General features: G+C 37.1%; 1 protein-coding gene across 1 annotated transcript in view; it reads right to left on the reverse strand.

Annotated features, from left to right (window-relative positions):
• Nucleotides 1-400: 400 nt before the first annotated feature.
• The window catches only part of KCTD8 (potassium channel tetramerization domain containing 8), a 282971-nt gene continuing 264817 nt past the window's right edge, over nucleotides 401-18554 (reverse strand). The window contains exon 2 of the mRNA XM_055246537.2: nucleotides 401-1738. Within this exon, the coding sequence (XP_055102512.1) occupies nucleotides 1278-1738 (461 nt within the window). The 3' untranslated portion in view covers nucleotides 401-1277. The remainder of the gene's footprint in view (nucleotides 1739-18554) is intronic.

Genomic DNA, 18554 nt, shown 5'->3' on the forward strand with positions numbered 1-18554 from the left:
GTGGCTTATGATAAGAAAGCTTCTTTCCACATGTACAAGCAGGAAGAAATCATTTTTCATAAAGCCTGGCCTTTTAGTTTGATATTGCCATTTTTGTGCCTTGATCTGTAAGAGGTAACTTACTAGTTGTTTCTGGAGAAGCGTTCAATCTTGTTAATAGGTAAAATAACATTTTAGTGTATTTTTACATGAGGACTTTTTCTCTTGTGGGCTAAGTGTTTATTAATCCATACCAATGCTATCTGGATCTGACTATGTCTCCATTTTGAATTACGTTTAAAGGTGTCAACATTAAGTCTGAACAAATAATTATACAGCTTAGAGTTTTAAAGGAAAATTGAAAACAAGATGACAGTTGAGTATTTTTATAGAAGAGTCAATAGAAATCAAGAAATTCTAATACATTTTTCTTTTTTTAATAAATACGTAAAGCTCTTTACCATTTCCCTCTATTATTTTGATTAACATGATAATAGGAGCTTTCAAAGCATCATTATACCAATTTTCACAGCCTGATGTAAAAGACTCATTTCACAGTAATAATCATGACTAGCATTAATAAATGAATGTTGATGCCATAAATAACAGTATAAGGCATATTTACACCATCTTAACATACATAAACACCATACACATACACAAAAAAGTCACAGATCCGAACAAAGAAAATTCAATCTCCTAGACAGCTTACATTTATAGGCTTTGTCTAAAACATTTTTTTTTGCTTTTTTTGTAAATTTTTTCTTTCCAAGCAACAAACAGATCTTCCCTATTTCTTGTGATTTATTTGTAACATTGTATTCATGCAAAAATAATACTTGTTTTATTGCATTAACATTTAGACAGCTTTAGATTTGGGTCCTATAACCATCGTCTAAAATTTTACTTGATGTTGCTTCATCCATAAGTCATTTTATTTGGTATGATATGATGGTTTGTTTTTGGTAAGTTACAAAATGACAAACATATCCAGTTGACCAGAGTTCAAAAACCAAGATTCTAAGCTTGATCATGCACATTTTACTTTCATTCTTGTAAAATGGTTTGAATCAGATATTCCATTTTGATTTAACACTTATTGATTTATTTTTTCTCCTTTTTAATCATGTTTCTAAAAACAACAACAAAAGAATAAAAGAAAATACTGTCCCACATCCACTGTTCACAACAAGGAAGAGCAGCAAGAATCACACTGACCATTGTTAGGACATCAGTCAGGTGGTGACACTGTAGTAAACATTGAATGCCATCAAAATACTGCAGGAATGTGATAATTACTATAACCCATACTTCTGCAACAGTTCAGATTGCCATTGGCGTTTGCGCTCTGGAAAATAATCTGGAATGTGGATTTTTTTAAAATCCTGAATACACTTTTTCATTTCTTCTTCCACACTTAGCTTTTCACAGACTTTCTTTTTGGACAGATTTGTTTCCCGGGACTTGCTGATGAGTGTCTGAAAGAGTTCACTGTTTCTGCGTTTGTCTGGTGGGGGCATCCATTGCACAGGTGCTTTTTTAGAAGGGCGATCCAATGTTAAGGTGTTAGGTTGGTGAGCTGTTGCCTGCTGGGCACTGGATGGGTTGTCCTGGGGAGTGCTTGCCTCTGAATGGCTGTCACAACTGGAAGTGGAGAGCTCATTACAGGAAGTCCCACTTTCACTTCCTTTATCAGTGACTTTGTCATGTTTCCTATCTTCATGCTCTTGTTTAGGTGATACTATTTTCTGAGGTGGTCCTAAAAAGGAGGAAAAAAAAAGAAAAAGAGTAGAACAGTTGAAGAAGAAGTGTGAAGGTAAAATTAAATGAACTCTATATTTTCTTTTTTTTTATTATACTTTAGGTTTTAGGGTACATGTGCACAATGTGCAGGTTAGTTACATACGTATCCATGTGCCATGTTGATTTCCTGCACCCATTAACTCGTCATTTAGCATTAGGTATATCTCCTAATGCTGTCCCTCCCCCCTCCCCCAACCCCGCAACAGTCACCGGAGTGTGATGTTCCCCTTCCTGTGTCCATGAGTTCTCATTGTTCAATTCCCACCTATGAGTGAGAACATGTGGTGTTTGGTTTTTTGTCCTTGCAATAGTTTACTAAGAATGATGTTTTCCAGTTTCATCCATGTCCCTACAAAGGACACGAACTCATCATTTTTTATGGCTGCATAGTATTCCATGGTGTATATGTGCCACATTTTCTTAATCCAGTCTATCGTTGTTGGACATTTGGGTTGGTTCCAAGTCTTTGCTATTGTGAATAGTGCTGCAATAAACATATGTGTGCATGTGTATATTTTCTATTTTAGACCAAGAACATTTATTTTAACAAAAATGGTGCTTGTTGTCCTAGTCTAGGTTTGTGGGATTAAATACAAGACCTAGGGTCTTTAGTGTACACTGAAAGATGCAGCATGCTGATTAATTATTCAAAACAATAAAATTTGAGAAATTTGTTTAATGACAGTTTCTGTCTTAGAGACCATCAATAGCTTCATACTGAAAAGAAGATTTTTGTTATTTTAATTACTAGTTCCTGGAATATAAAAAAAATTGTAATGTTTTGTTAGCCCTCTATCTGTTTTGTTAGACACTTAGTTCATTTCTGTTCTACCCACTGTACTAGGTGTCCTTTGTATATATATTCTGCCACTGTAAAAGCAAGAAAGTACCATTGCTATATTTTACAAAGCTGCAGTATTCTCCAGGCCCAGAGCTGTGATCACATCATTTATGCTTCCAAAGGGGAGGCTGGTTTAAATCTTATTCTTAGTCTCTTAAACTTATTTCATGTCTATTTCCTAGATGCAAATTGTGAAAGTGCTATAAGATATATAGGGGCTTAATATTATAATGTGAAAATATAGTTGAAATATGGTATTCTCTTAAAATATAAGGCCTACCATTTGAGGTAAATTACTTAGGAAGACAATTTTCAGAAAGTGATAGTTTGCCAAGATAATTATTTCAAATACACAGTGTGTTTCCAAAAAGAGGCATGTTTTATTCTCTCTGACTCCACTGTGGGATTAGGATCTCCATTTAACATTTATTAAACACCACCACATACCCAGAGCTGTTCTAAAACCTTCATTAAATGGAGCCCAACAATTCAGAGATTTAAATTACTCAACTCTTACTTTATTTTCTTAGAGTCAAATTTTTGAACAAGTTGTATAAATCAGAATCAGGAGGAAGGCATCAGTGTTTTTAAACAATTGCCCAGGGATTCTATTGTGCAGCCAGATTTGAGAACAACTGGTCTAATTTAGAGAGTCTAACCTTGGATGCATACTGGAATCACCTACAAAGCTTCAGGTTATTGATACCTTGGAACTAACCCCAGACCTCCTGATTTAATGGGGGTGCCACCTGGCCATCAGGTCATTTAAGATTTCAATGTGCATCCAAGGTTATGAACCACTGATCAGTCTAATATATATGAAATGAGTTAATAGCCAATATGGGTAGTTGATATTACTCAGAAGGATTAAGAGATAAAAAAACTTTTCTTAAAAGCAGCTCCTATGTGCAACACTCTGCTGGTTTCTATCACCATTTTTTTCCTATTCAAAAATTAGAAGAAACATAAGTCAATGCCAAATATTGAGTTAAAGATTTTTAAATATTTTACAACTTTTTGGAATTATGGAAATATTCTCTCTCTTCATTATGGTGTTGATTATATGAAAACTGATAGAATTGTATACCTAAAATGGTTGAGCTTTTCTGTATGTAAATTATACCTTGACTAAGCTGACTCCCTTTCCTGAAAAACAAAACAACAAAGAAACATAAAGTATATATGTCTATATCTCTATATCTCTATATCTCTATATCTATCTAACTATCTATCTATCTATCTATGTATCTATCTATCATCTATCTATCTATCTATCTATCTATCATCTATCATCTATCTCAGGGAAAGTCTTAAGCAATATTTCAAACTTCCTTTGTCTGCAATATGATAAAACAAGGACAAATGGTAATGCTTATAATTGCTTAGTAAGGAAGTACACCATTACATTTCAGAAGTATTTGCAACCAAATATTTAAAAAAATTGTTGGGTTTTATTTGTTTTAAGCCTCTCTCTGTCAGGGAGAGTCAGCTGAGGCTTTGTGGTGGGGTGGAGAAAATGCACTGCTAACACTCTCTGCTGGACTTACCCAGATGCATTCTCTATTCTCCTCTGTCCACAGTGGCTGATGGGTATAGACTATGTTCTTAAGCTCCCTTGCCTGCTGGCTTTCAGTTGGATTCAGTCAACAGCAAAGACCAGCAAGACAACACCCTAACCCCACCCCACCCCTAGGAATGTGATGATCTGGCTATATCCCTGGACCTAGAGGCACAGCCCTATCAGGAAGCTCTCTCTGTCTCCCTCTCCCTTTTCTTCTCCTTCCCTCTTCTACAACCCCTCTTGAGGCTCATAGTTTTAGGCCTACAGGTGTTGATGTGGTTTGGCTGTATCCCCACCCAAATATCATCTTGAATTGTAACTCCGACAATTCCCACTTGGCGTGGGAGGGACCCAGTGGGAGGTAATTGAATCATGGGGTTGGGTCTTTCTTGTGCTGTTCCCATTATAGTAAATAAACCCCAAGAGACCTGATGGTTTTAAAAAGAGGAGTTCCCCTGCACAAGCTCTCTCTCTTTGCCTGCTGCCATCCATGTAAGACATGACTTGATCTTCCTTGCCTTCCACCATAATTGTGAGGCCTTCTCAGTCATGTGGAACTTTAAGTCAATTAAACCTCTTTTTCTTCCCAGTCTCAGGTATGTCTTTATCAGCAGCGTGAAAATGGACTAATACAGGTGTTAACCATTTAGGTACCATAACTAATCTTAGTGTACTTCCTACACTGGTGTAAACTGTCCCATATTAAATGTTATTAAATGTCCCAGCTGAGTGTGTCTTCTCTCTCTTCCATTGACTAGAGGGATGTTACTTGAAGGATCAGTTTTTAGTGGCACCAGATTTATGTGGCAATAACATTTGAAAATAAATAGGTTTGGAGTCCTACTGACTTGGATTCAAATTCTGGCTCTCCAGAAAATACTAGCCTTGTGGCTTTGAACAAGATACTTAGCTCCTCTAAGCATTAATTTGCTCATCTATAATATGACTAAAACTACTTTCCCCATAGAAACATTTTAAGATTAAATAAGATATCATGTAAAAGGATCTAGTATAATGATTCTCAACAATGAGAGCATATCAAGGTGTATCAGTGGAATTTTTTGAATGTACATATGTCATATACATCCCTAGAGGTTTCCAGTTCAGTGTGAAAGGCTGGTATGTATGTGTTTATATGAAGCCGGGAGTGGTGGAGGAGATGCAGCATCTCTTTAGTTACCTTTATGGTTGAATGTGATCCCAAGCAAGCATGAAATTCAACACCCTAAAACAACATAGTATATAAATAAATGTTTTTTTTTTACCCTTTCTGTCAATATTTTGCTATACTTTAACCAAAAGCCCCTATCAAACGAATCTATGATTTTCATTCCCAATGACTAAAGGATTAAACTGCAAATATCTAAGCAAACCAACTTACATTAAGGATAACTAAGTGATGAAAAAAAGTAATTTCCTATTTATTGGCAGGGCAACTGAGCATTAGATAGAGTTACCCAGGCAGAAAAGTAATCATATCAAAGTGAAAGACAGTTCAGAAAGAGAGTACTAGATACTACCAAAGTAAATGCCTTATTCTATTTGTTTCTATTCATTGGGAGGAAGAAAAAAATGCTTAATGACAATAGGATGTAACATTTGTGTGATGAAAACTAATTGGTCTTGCAGTACAAGATAGAAGATTAAGGAAGCCCTCTTTGAAGAAGGGATCAATGAGTTCAGCTGAGAATTTTGTACCCACCATATGCCAGACACAGTGCTAGGTTCTGGAGGAGACACAAATATGGATAAGATGAGCTCTCTGCCTGATGAAGTTCACAGGCTTTCTCCAACTCCAAGTGGGTGAGGACAAAAAGATGCAGAGAAAAGATTTTACATGTGTGGCCAAGGATCCTTATAATTTTCTGTATAATTTTCTGGGAGGATGAATTAAGATGCACTCCATACCAAATGGGTCTAACTGAATTTCCTACACTAGCTTTTTTTTTTTTCTTTTTTCTTTTTTCACTTTTCAATTTTCTTTGCCACCTTTGAAAAAGTCATCTATATCCCTCTCTTTTCCTCCGTCTTGTCTTTCCAATGACAAATAATATGGCCCAGGGTATTGTTGGAAATAGAGTCTATTAGAGAATAGTATTTTATAATTATACAGTGTTTGAAATGCTTGGGATATTTTAGAATATCTCTTTCTGTAGACTTCAAGAACTATGAAGAAAAGGGGAACCTGAATTTACTGTGATTTTAAGAGCTTTAAAAATAAAAAGAACTTAAAATAGTTATACACATTAATTAGAATCAACAAATATATATTAACATGTAATATATATTCATGTTATATATCTGTTTTATATTTTATATATATATATATTTATATATATTCATGTTCTTTCACGTTTTGCTAATCCTATTTAATACAATATTTTTAGGCAAGGTGAACTCCCAATCAGACCAAATAGATTCAGAGGTTTATATAATGACTTAAAAGAGAATGCTTAGCTTTATTTTGTGTACATCTTTGAAAGAATAGAATAATATGACTGTTCTTTGTATAAATCATTAGGGATCACTAATAGTCTTTTTTGGATTTATGCTATCAGTTTTAATTGCTATCCATTTAAGCATACTTTAAATTATTATTGATAACTTAGTAGATTTAAATTGGGACTAAGATACAATAACTTAAACTGATTTAGCTGCTTTTTATGACATGAAATTGAGAAAAATTAATTAATTTAGGTAAATAATGATTACTCTAGTTGCCCAGTTTTCTTGTGGATGCCTGCTAATTGCAGGCTTCCAGGGATAATTTAAAACTTTCATTTTATATTATTTTATTCAGTGGCCCAAAGCCACTTGACATGCTTTAAGCACCACATGAATGATAATTTAAATATCACCAACTAGTGAATATACGGGAACAACATGACTATTAGAAATGTCTCTGTGTCTCTTCAACTAGGAATAGAATCAAATATACGCCTGAAATAGCTTCCTGAAAGCATTTTGCCCTGTGAGTGAGGGCACCCAATATACTTGGTTTAAAAAAGAAAATATAATTGTGTTTTGGTGGTCTCATCAGCTAGGATTTCTTCCATCATATAAAGAACTCATCACCATTTAGTGAAGTGTAAGCAACAGATTAGTGAATAAGCAAGTTTCATATTAACCTAAGATTTATCTGTAAAAAAAAGAGTTAATTATTTTAAAGAGTTAGATAAATAGGTACACCTAGAAACTTTCAAATATTGGAAAAATTAATCAACTTTTCATTTGGTTATTTGCTATTAAATAAACTAGGATATCCATCCAGGAATGCTCCATCCATTGAGCATTTGTAAATGACAAGTACAGTCTTAACTAGGAGATCTGCAAACCAGCCACCTAGGTCATGCCTCTCCAATATTATTTTTGAAGAACAGTCAGTACACATACATGCACGCACTCGTGCACACACACACACACACACACACTTAGATGAATTTATTATGCTGACATTTTTTCATCACTAGGGGAATAACCTTGGAAGATCTGGGTTTGAGCCTGGTTTGGCCACTCCAACCAAGCAAGTACTTTGTGTTGGTCATGTAACCTCTCTAATATTTGGTTCTCTTTGGTTAATATTTTGGGGTTGTCCCCTAAGTTCTTTTATGTTGTAAGAGTCTGTAATTCTAAATGATATAATGAATAGGAGGAGATTTTCCAAGCTGTAAAATTCTGATCAAATATTAAGCATTAAAAGGTTACCATGAATAGAAATTACCACAGAACAAGGAAACAAATTCAATTATTACTACAGTATTTAAAAGAATTTTAGGGGTCAAGGATAATTTTCTGCAAGCTCACTGACAGTAAGTGTAGTCCTAGAAAACATTATTAATTTATGTCTGTTTAATTACATCTATTCTTACTGGTGAGTTGCCAGCAAAGAGAACGATACTTAAGGCTGCATAGTGCAGACTGTCTGGGTTCACATCTCAGTTTAAAAACTTACTAGATTTAGGCCGGGCGCGGTGGCTCACGCTTGTAATCCCAGTACTTCGGGAGGCCAAGGCGGGCGGATCACAAGGTCAGGAGATCGAGACCACGGTGAAACCCCGTCTCTACTAAAAATACAAAAAATTAGCCGGGCGTGGTGGCGGGCGCCTGTAGTCCCAGCTACTCGGAGAGGCTGAGGCAGGAGAATGGCGTGAACCCGGGAGGCGGAGCTTGCAGTGAGCCGAGATCGCGCCACTGCACTCCAGCCTGGGTGACAGAGCGAGACTCCATCTCAAAAAAAAAAACACACACAAAAAAACTTACTAGATCTGTTATTCTAAGCAAGTTGCTTACTTTCCTTGGGCCTCAGTCTCCTCATATTTAAATGTCAAATAGTTTTAGCTAGGATTAAATGACCTAACATATATTAAGTACTTTAAATAGGTCTGGCATGTATAAATGCCGAAAAATGCTAATTACTATTATTCAGTGTAAATATCCATGTGCTAATTGGCCATGACATGGTCAGTTTGTTCATTTGTATATTGAGAGTACTGATTGGATAACTGTAGTGTTTCCACACTGATTCTGGGTCTGCACATAACACCTATGCACATATGAATTGCAGACAGGTCTCTTAGTTTCTTTCGTTCTCAAATTTTTATCTATTAAAAATGAAATTAAAATAGAAATATGTAGTCACATGGCTATGGTAAGAAGTAAATGAGATAATATATGTGAATGCAATTTGTAAGCTGTAAAGTTCTATACAAAGTAAACTATTAGTTTATAGTCAAGAATCATCTATCACACATGTAGATTTGAGAGGCTATGAAATACTACATTTTTATGTTCAAAAGGGTATTTAAGAAAATAAAACACAAAGGCCCTGGTATAAGCTATCAAAAATGTGTGAATTAAGAGCAGTTGTAAAAAACATTATATTAAGTAAAATGTCACAAATAGAAAATATCACAATGGGCCCAAACTCGTAAAACTCAGCAAAACAGGGCTTTTGATCAATTCCCTTGGGTTTTATTATATTAAAATAGAAAAGTGGAAAAGATAGCTTTTCCCAGTCATTTGAATAGATAATGAGGTACAGAAACTAAATGTCAATATTTTTGTCTTTAAAAAGGCTGCATGATTTCTGGGTAGTTCTAGGTGTGGGGATGTTTATAAGAGTATTTCTATATTTTTTCCTTGAATACACAGCATTTCCAAATGAAGTCTATGTACCCAGCTGCACATTTGAAAAAAAAACTTTTCATTTTAATCTCTTTACCGGCCCAGTGATGATAAAACATGATAGGTATGTAAAATGTGTCTGCAACAGTCACAATTCCTAGAAGGGAAATTATCCTTTAATAGTACTAAACTCAATGATGTGTGAATGGTTATGTGGTACTTAAACAGAATGAACCAATCTATCTTAAATATTAGCACCACATGCTTCTAAGTATTAAGCACTTGAGTCAAAAGGGAAAAACTCCATTTTGATTTCACAAACATTTACTGAGCACCTACTATGTATAAGGCATAGTGTTAGCTACAAGGGTGGGGACACACACACATGTGCACACACACCTGCACAACCACAGTTCCTAATATCAAGTAGTTCAGGCTTGGGGTGACAAGTGCAGATGTAGCTAAAGTGTGAATAGGGCATGGACAAGGGAGCAAGGAGTAAAATAAAAAGAGGCTGATTTGTGATTGGAGTGAGCTAAGGAATGGGGTCATTTTTAATTAATCAGTAAAACTGCCATGCTACATTGAAACTTACAGGTCATCGAGGAGACGTGTTCATCTTAGAATTGAAGACAAATGAATAAAATTAATTTATATGTGAGAAAAATTGAACTTATTTATTTATGTTTTCTATAATTTCCATTAGCATTACTTAGCCACTTTCATGAGTTGAAAGAGTATAACAAAAGAAAAGAAAAGAGAAGAAAAGAAAAAGAAGAATGACTTGAAGAGAAACATGGTCATATTCCTTTTTTCATCCTGACATGGTCATCCCCAACCCACTCTTCTGATACTCCCTGAACTTGTTAATTTTTATCATATTTACCTACTCATTGTGTGGCTCTCAGTCTTTAATTGTAAACTCCTCAAAGGCAGAAACTATGCTTTTCTATTCTCTCATGGTGCCTTCATCAGAATAGTTGCTTAGCAAAATTAGTAAAATTATTTTCATGCCTCTGAATTTCTACAGTATTTAATACTAATTACATCACTCACTTGGAAGTTGGCATTCACCACCTTTTAGGTTAGTAAATATTCATTTTGATGTCCACAGAGTAGGAAGAATGCTCCCACCCCCTACACATAAAAATTGGTCCCGAGGTCACACTTCTGGTGTCCCATATCCCTCAGAGTTTATAATATCCATGAGGGCTTAGATGGCATGTATTACTCAGACAGTTCAGGAGGCTGATTTGTATTATCACTGATTAAACGATAGTATAATAGTAATGTGCACAAGCAAATGTAATGCAGCATGAGAAAAGAAATATCAGAGAAAATATATTTGTTTAGTGAGACATATATTAGAAGAGGTTTCCAAAAATAATCTTATTGCCTTTCTCTCATTCTACAAATCAGTATCTTCCTATGACTCAGTTATTTCCGTAGACCATGCACACATTCACCTTTGGCTATCCAGTGGATTCATCTTTTATTTTCAAACACTTGTCATGTCTTATCAATTCTACCATTACAGCAATTCTTGAATCTATCTATTCATCTCTGTTCCAATTTCCACCACCTATGACAGGTTTCTCATTAGTTCTCATTATATTTCCTAACCAATTCTCTGACTCCACTTTAGTCCTGCTTCAAACTATTCTCAACACCATTGCTAAATATATATTCCTAAAACCTAATTCCATTAAGTATATCCTTGTTCAAAACCTTCTAAATAGTTCTTCTGCACATAAGATAAAATTTGATTGTGATATCTTGGCTTTGGAGACTATCTTCAGTGTAACACAAATAACCCAGCCCATATTTTAGTGCTCCCCATTTGGTGACTCCAATATACTTGTTTCTGGTGAATGCCTCGCTCTACCAATGCTTGCTTTTCTCTGGACTGCATTCTTTCCTTGCCCATGCCCGTTTTAGCTATCCTTCAAAGCCTAATCCATATGTTGCTTTCAGCATAAAACTTCTCATTATCATATTTGGATGTAATTCCTTGTGATTTCCTGCTTTTTTTTTTTAATAACCCATAGTTGTTTGTTTGAATCCATCTCAAGGTACTGAGCCTATTTTGTCTTAAATAATAGTTATTTCTGTACTCAGCTTAACTTTCATCCCTGCGTTCTGCCCCACCACACACACACAAACACACACACAAAACACATACATGCTAATATAGTTAATACTGGAGCGGGACAGGGAAGTGCTGGGGGGAGAGGGGCGGGGTCCCTGGCGAGGTCTCCACCATTGGGCCTGTGCCCACAGACCTAGGTAAAGACAGGCACCCCTGTTTTCGTGCCCAAATGTGCATTTTCCAAGACTACTCTGGCCTGTCACGCCCCCATCCTGGGCCTATAAAAACCCCAAGACCCTAGCCGGCACAGACACAAGAGGCTGGACATCGAGAAGAACACACCGGCAGAACAGCACACAGGTGGCTGAATGTCGAGAGGAGCAGAGGAGCGGAAGAGCACACAGACAGGCACTGGCAGACGCCAGCAGGCCATCAACGGGGGGAACGATGTGGCGGCTGAGGGGAATTTGGCGGAAGCAGTCAGAGGAGAATTGCGTCGCCTTACTCCAGGCAAAAAACACCTTTCCACTGCATACCCCTGCTGGCTCCCCATCCATCTGCAGAGAGCTACTTCCAACACTCAGTACAAACTTGCACTCATGCTCTAAGCCCACATGTAACCCAACTTTTCTGGTACACCAAGGCAAGAACCCTGGGATACAGAAAGCCCTCTGCCCTTGCAATAAGGCAGAGGGTCTAATTGAGCTGATTAACACAAGCCGCCTACAGATGGCAAAACTAAAAGACCGGCCGGGCGCGGTGGCTCACGCTTGTAATCCCAGCACTTTGGGAGGTCAAGGCGGGCGGATCACGAGGTCAGGAGATCGAGACCACGGTGAAACCCCGTCTCTACTAAAAATACAAAAAAATTAGCCGGGCGTGGTGGCGGGCACCTGTAGTCCCAGCTACTCGGAGAGGCTGAGGCAGGAGAATGGCGTGAACCGGGAGGCGGAGCTTGCAGTGAGCCGAGATTGCGCCACTGCACTCCAGCCTGGGTGACAGAGCGAGACTCCGTCTCAAAAAAAAAAAAAAAAAAAAAAAAAAAAAAAACTAAAAGACCACACTGTAACAATGTGCCCTCTGGGGCCTACGGAGCTGTAAACATTCACCCCTAGACGCTGCTGTGGGGTCGGAGCCCACACTCCCCAGGACCTGCCCGTCTGCATGCTCCCCCTAGGGGTTTTGAGCAGTGGGGCATGGAAGAAGTGAGTCACCCCCGCATCACATGCCCTGCCAGGGGGACAAGGGAATTTTTCCCGTTTCATAGTCACTTCTGGGATAGAGAGTTTTTCCTTTTCGTCTTGGTATTTCCTGAAGCATCACCACATGGCTAGGCTCATAAGAATTCAGTAACCGTTTATCTAACTGAATTAAATGAAATTAATATTATCTACAAAATATTGTCTAAGCACACAGGGGATTACTTTATTCCTAAAGAAGTTTCTTTTTGTTTTATTTTATTTTGTTTTAACCAAAATATATAAACCCAAGTGTAACTCAGCTTAAGGAGTGTAACAAAAACAAAGAAATGGGGGAGTCGAAGATAAACCATTTAGCAGTGAGTCAGAAGAAGAGCCTCACAGTCTCTCTAGTTAATGAAAAGATTCCTTTGGCAAAGTTCCTACCTTATCCCTTTTAGTTTATTAAAGAGAAATAAATTACTTGAGAACCACACATAATATGGAAAAATAATTTTCTTTTTTCTGCAGAAGAACGCTACCTCACTTACATGATTGTACCTCATGCTTGTAGTAGAAAACATATTAGGTGTTCATTTGTCCTCTCAGAAGCCTTTATCACATGCAAAGTTGTTACAGGCAACTTGCAAGAGCTCTTCATTTAAAACTCATCTCTTCATTTCCCCCATGGAAGCTAGGATTCTATCCACATTCACCCTTCTCGTGCTTAAATCAAAAACAAAAACTCCACACAAAGATGCCTAGGCTCCTTTTGGAATCTGGAATGAAGACTACCGAACTACTCCCTGCTCCTTCCAAGGTTCCCACGTCTGAATCTACCATTCTTTATCACTGACATTGGCAAAGTTGTTTTTCACATGCCCAGGTAGCAAACTTCTAATGACCTTCTTTTTTACAAGTACATGTTTTATGAGCAGGATGATTTATTTGGTTTTCTAATTTGTGAACACAAGCCCATGCTTGCTTGTTTCACATCTATAAAATGTGGATCATAACACCTACAAGGTGCTTGGCAAGGATTAATGAGATGTTGTCTCTACAACATGTCTGGCGGCTCCAGGAGGGAAAAAAAAGGCACTCTGTTAATATAGGTTGGGGGTACACTTATGAGGGCTGTGTGTAACAAATTTATATGAACATAAAACCATGCTGGCTGTAAATTATCATTGCCTGTTATGCAATACTAAACAGCTGCCTTAGACCTGAGGAAAAATCTCTCAGTGACAATAAGGGAAGCAGAAGTTGTGGAAGAGGTAAACACACACACACACACACACACACACACATATATACGTGCACACACACAAAAAAACAGTCTAACACTCCTGTGTTGCAGGAGCAGCAACAATTGCCAGCAGGAGCCATAGTTGAGTGGATTTATATTTGTTGGATCTCTTCAGATCTTAAGTGCCTGCCTGCCAATAAATGTTTTCAAGTATTTCCAACAATCCTCAGCCATATGCAACTTCTTGTAACTGCCATACTATTGAATATGAGTGCCGCTTCTTTTCACTTTGAAATTTATAAAAGTGTGCCTGTTAAGGCAGCAGCTCGGTGCAGAATCATCATGATGAAGGAAAGATGAAGGCGTATATGTGCATAGCAGGGTTTAATTTCATTTCATAGTACAATAAAAAAGTGCCCAGCTTTTGAATAGAGCAGAATTGTGCTTGATGTGAAGTTCTGACATGTATTAGCTAGGTGACAAATGTGTCTTTAAGGTTCATTTTCCTATTCTGTCTAAAAAGGAAGAGAAATAAGGCACCTCCCTCCTAGGGTTACTTTAAGTCAAGATAAATGTGAGGAAGGCCTTTGTAGTAGGCTAAAAAGTGGTTCCATAAAAGATAGCAGGCCCGAATCCCTGGAACCTGTAAATGTCACTTTCCATGACAAAAGTCTTTGTAGAGGTATTAAGGATTTTGAGATGGTGAAATTATTCTGGACTATCCCACTGGACCCTAAAGTCAATCAGTGGTATCCTTACAAGAGGGAGGCAGTGAGAGATCTGATACTTACAGAGGAGAAGGGGGCAATTTGTCCATGGAATCAGAGGTTGGAGTAATGCAGCTACAAATCCTGGAATGTCAGCTGCCATCAGAAGCAAGCAACAAATTTTTCCCTAGAACTTCTCAAGATACTATAGCCCTGCTGACACCTTAATTTCAGCCTAGTGAAACTGACTTCAGACTCTGGAGTCTGTGAGAGAATACATTTCTGGTTTTGTAAGTCACCAAGCTTACGCTAATTTGTCATAGTAGCCAATAGAAACGAATACAAGTGATTTAGTGGAATTCCTGGCCCTTGGTAGATATTGAGTTACGTTATCTTATATAAGTGAACATAATATTGTCCTTAATAACTGGATGATATTGGATCTGAATTGTAGAATCTTAATTGTTCTATTAAAATAAAATATTTTGCATGCTCTATTGAATTATCATCCTGTTTCTTTAAGCTCCTATAGTAGTGATAAGCCCAGAATATTGTACTGCAAATCATTCTACTTTGTGGGTATCCTTAATGTTAAAAAATTCCTATACTCAGCCATAATTTGTCTCCTTAAATAGTGCCATTCACTAATTCTATTTCTACCTTCTGGAGCAACACAGAATGAATCTATTCCCTGCTTTCAACTAAAGGTCTTTAATATTTTGGAAAACAATTATCATATCTAGTCAAAGTTCTCTCCAAGTATATAGATCAACCATTATTTGAATAATGAGGTTAATAGGGATAGCCACTTCACCTTATCTCTGTTCCCATAAGACTCTATTTTCTCTTTCTACAAACATTCAAACATAGCCACCCATCTACCCATTCCAACACACATGCACACACACAATCACAGAACTGTCTCTTTCTATGGCCGACTCTACACACATTTCCAGAACCTGATCATTCCTTGTCATTCTAGTCTCATGTTTTTACTGCCTTTGGACATCTTCTAAACTTCAAAAAAATCATGTCAAAAAATAACCTCATTCTTCTTTTTCTCTTAAACCAGTTCCTCCTCTTATGCTTTCTATTTTCCTATTTTTATAGAAGCACCACAGTCTTCTTAATTACCCAGGTTTCAAATCTCAGAGTCATTTTCGCTATTCCAATTTCTACCCCTCTACTGATTCCCTCCCCCAGCAAACAGTTATCTAGTCCTCTTGATACTTTGATAATACCTCAATCATTTTCCTCACCTTCAGTCTTCACTCTCATGGTTTTGATCCCCATTAACTCTTACTGAATCAACTGTAATAACCTTCTAGAGATCCTTTCATCTCCAATCTTTATATCCTTTTATCCATACTAAACAAAGATGTCAGCAACATTGCACTGAAACATAGCTCTTATTATAGCACCTGTTCTCAGAAAACCTGAATGGCTTTCAGAAACACATCCAAATCTTTTAGCTCCACAGACAAGACTTTCCTTGGCCTAGTTCCAGCTTAAAGTCCACACTTCATTTTCTATTACTCTCACCCTTCATTCAAGTCAAATTGGAGGAATTAATATTAGCCTAAATATCATATGCATTCCTATCTTTAATTCTTCACCTATGTGAATGATAGGTTGAGATCTGTTTATGATACTTGTTTAGATGGAGCAAATTTCTTATTGGCTGTGTGGGTATGTGTGTCTGAGAATATAGGTGGTGCTCTATCTATCTTATATGACAGACCCTAATCGCCAGGCTAAAGTACTATATTTATAACCTAGACTTGGCCAATCATAATGCCCTACCAAATCAGCCCCCTAATCTACAGTAAGGATGATGGTTGCGAGGTAAATAATCTGGGTGACTCAATAACATGAAATCTCTGGAATACTTCAAACTGTTCATGAGGGGAAAGAATGAGAATGCTCTTACATCTTTGGCCAAAAAGCTCTCAGATATGACTGTAGGGGACTAAGTCCCCCAGTCCCAACTACAGTAGGGGAGAATGAGAGCTGAAAGGGATTCCTAACAGTATTTGGACGTCTGGTTTAGTGATTCCTATGACCAACTCCACTGTTAGACAAGTATTTTAGACCAAGTAAAATAAACATTTTACAAAACAAATTTATCTTATATATGTAGGTATTTTATTAGATGCAAATACCCCTTGAAATATAACAGACTGCTCTTCCTGAAACAAGTTGAGTGATGTGTTGTTTGTATTTGTTATTGGAGAACTCTAACACTTAATGCTATTGTGGGAAGTCAGGGACCCCGAATGGAGGGACTGGCTGGAGCCGTGGCAGAGGAACACAAATTGTGAAGATTTCATGGACATAGATCAGTTCCCAAAATTAATACTTTTGTAATTTCTTATGCCTGTCTTTACTGCAATCTCTGAACATAAATTGTGAAGATTTCATGGAAATTTATTACTTCTCTATTAATACTTTTATAATTTCTTATACCTGTCTTACTTTAATCTCTTAATCCTATTATCTTCGTAAGCTGAGGATGTACGTGACATCAGGACCCTGTGATGATTGTGTTAACTGTACAAATTGATGGTAAAATATGTGTGTTTGAACAATATGAAATCTGATTGTAAAACATGTGTGTTTGAACAATATGAAATCTGATTGTAAAACATGTGTGTTTGAACAATATGAAATCTGAGTAAAACGTGTGTTTGAACAATATGAAATCAGTGCACCTTGAAAAATAACAGAATAACAGCAATTTTAAGGAACAAGGGAAGATAACCATAAGGTCTGACTGCCTGTGGGGCCGGGCAAAAACAGCCATATTTTTCTTCTTGCAGAAAGCCTATAAATGGACGTGCAAGTAGGAGAGATATCGCTAAATTATTTTACTAGCAAGGAATATTAAATATTAAGACCCTAGGAAAAGAATTGTATTCCTGGGAGGAGGTCTATAAACAGCCTCTCTGGGAGTGTCTGTCCTATGCAATTGAGATAAGCACTGAGATAAGCCCTGGATTCCTGCAGTACCCTCAGGCTTATTAGGGTGGGGAAAAAATCCCGCCCTGGTAAATTTGAGGTCAGACGAGTTCTCTGCTCTCGAACCCTGTTTTCTGTTGTTGAAGATGTTTATCAAGACAATACATGCACAGCTGAACATAGACCCTCATCAGTAATTTTAATTTTGCCCTTTGTCTTGTGATCTTTGCTTTCGTCCTTGCCCTGTTTCCTCAGAAGCAAGGGATCTTTGTTCTCCCTTTTGCCATTTGAAGCATGTGATCTTTGTGACCTAATCCCTGTTCGTACACCCCCTCCCTTTTTGAAATTCCTAATAAAAATTGCTGGTTTTGTGGCTCAGGTGGGCATCACGGACCTACTGATATGTGATGTCACCCCTGGCGGCCCAGCTGTAAAATTCCTCTCTTTGTACTCTTTCCCTTTATCTCTCAGACTGGCCGATACTTAGGGAAAATAGAAAGAATCTCCGTTGAAATATTGGGGGTGGGTTCCCTGATAAATGCTTAATGCATAAACTAAATTTTTAATGCACATTTCTAGTTATTGACCAAAGAAATTGGAGAGATTTGGAGAAAATCAGACAAAAACAAATCTAATCATTGTGTATTTATGAGAAAATTATTATGACAGCAATATAAACAATTAAAAGAGTCCTAGAAATTTACTATTATATTACTAACAGGGTCATGTGCCCGCATTCCTTAAGGCTAGGATGGGTATTATTTACCCTATTGTTACTGGCCTAGACTGAGCTCCTCATCCACTCCTATGTCCTGAGGGAAAAAAAAAATCTATCTCAAAAAGTAGATAGGGTGCAAGGTAAGCAAAGATACACACACACACACACACACACACAGAACTGATAAATACTTCATTATGCAAGTGTGGTTAAATATAGAAATCACTATGTTTTGTAGTAAAGTAAGTTTTTCATACCATCCTTCAGCAACATGTCACTATGTGTCACCTTTTCCTGTATAGCCACTTGTGATGGTTAATATGAATGTCAACTTGATTGGATTGAAGGAT

The sequence above is a fragment of the Symphalangus syndactylus genome, chromosome 16, assembly GCF_028878055.3.
Source record: "Symphalangus syndactylus isolate Jambi chromosome 16, NHGRI_mSymSyn1-v2.1_pri, whole genome shotgun sequence".
NCBI lineage: Eukaryota > Metazoa > Chordata > Mammalia > Primates > Hylobatidae > Symphalangus > Symphalangus syndactylus.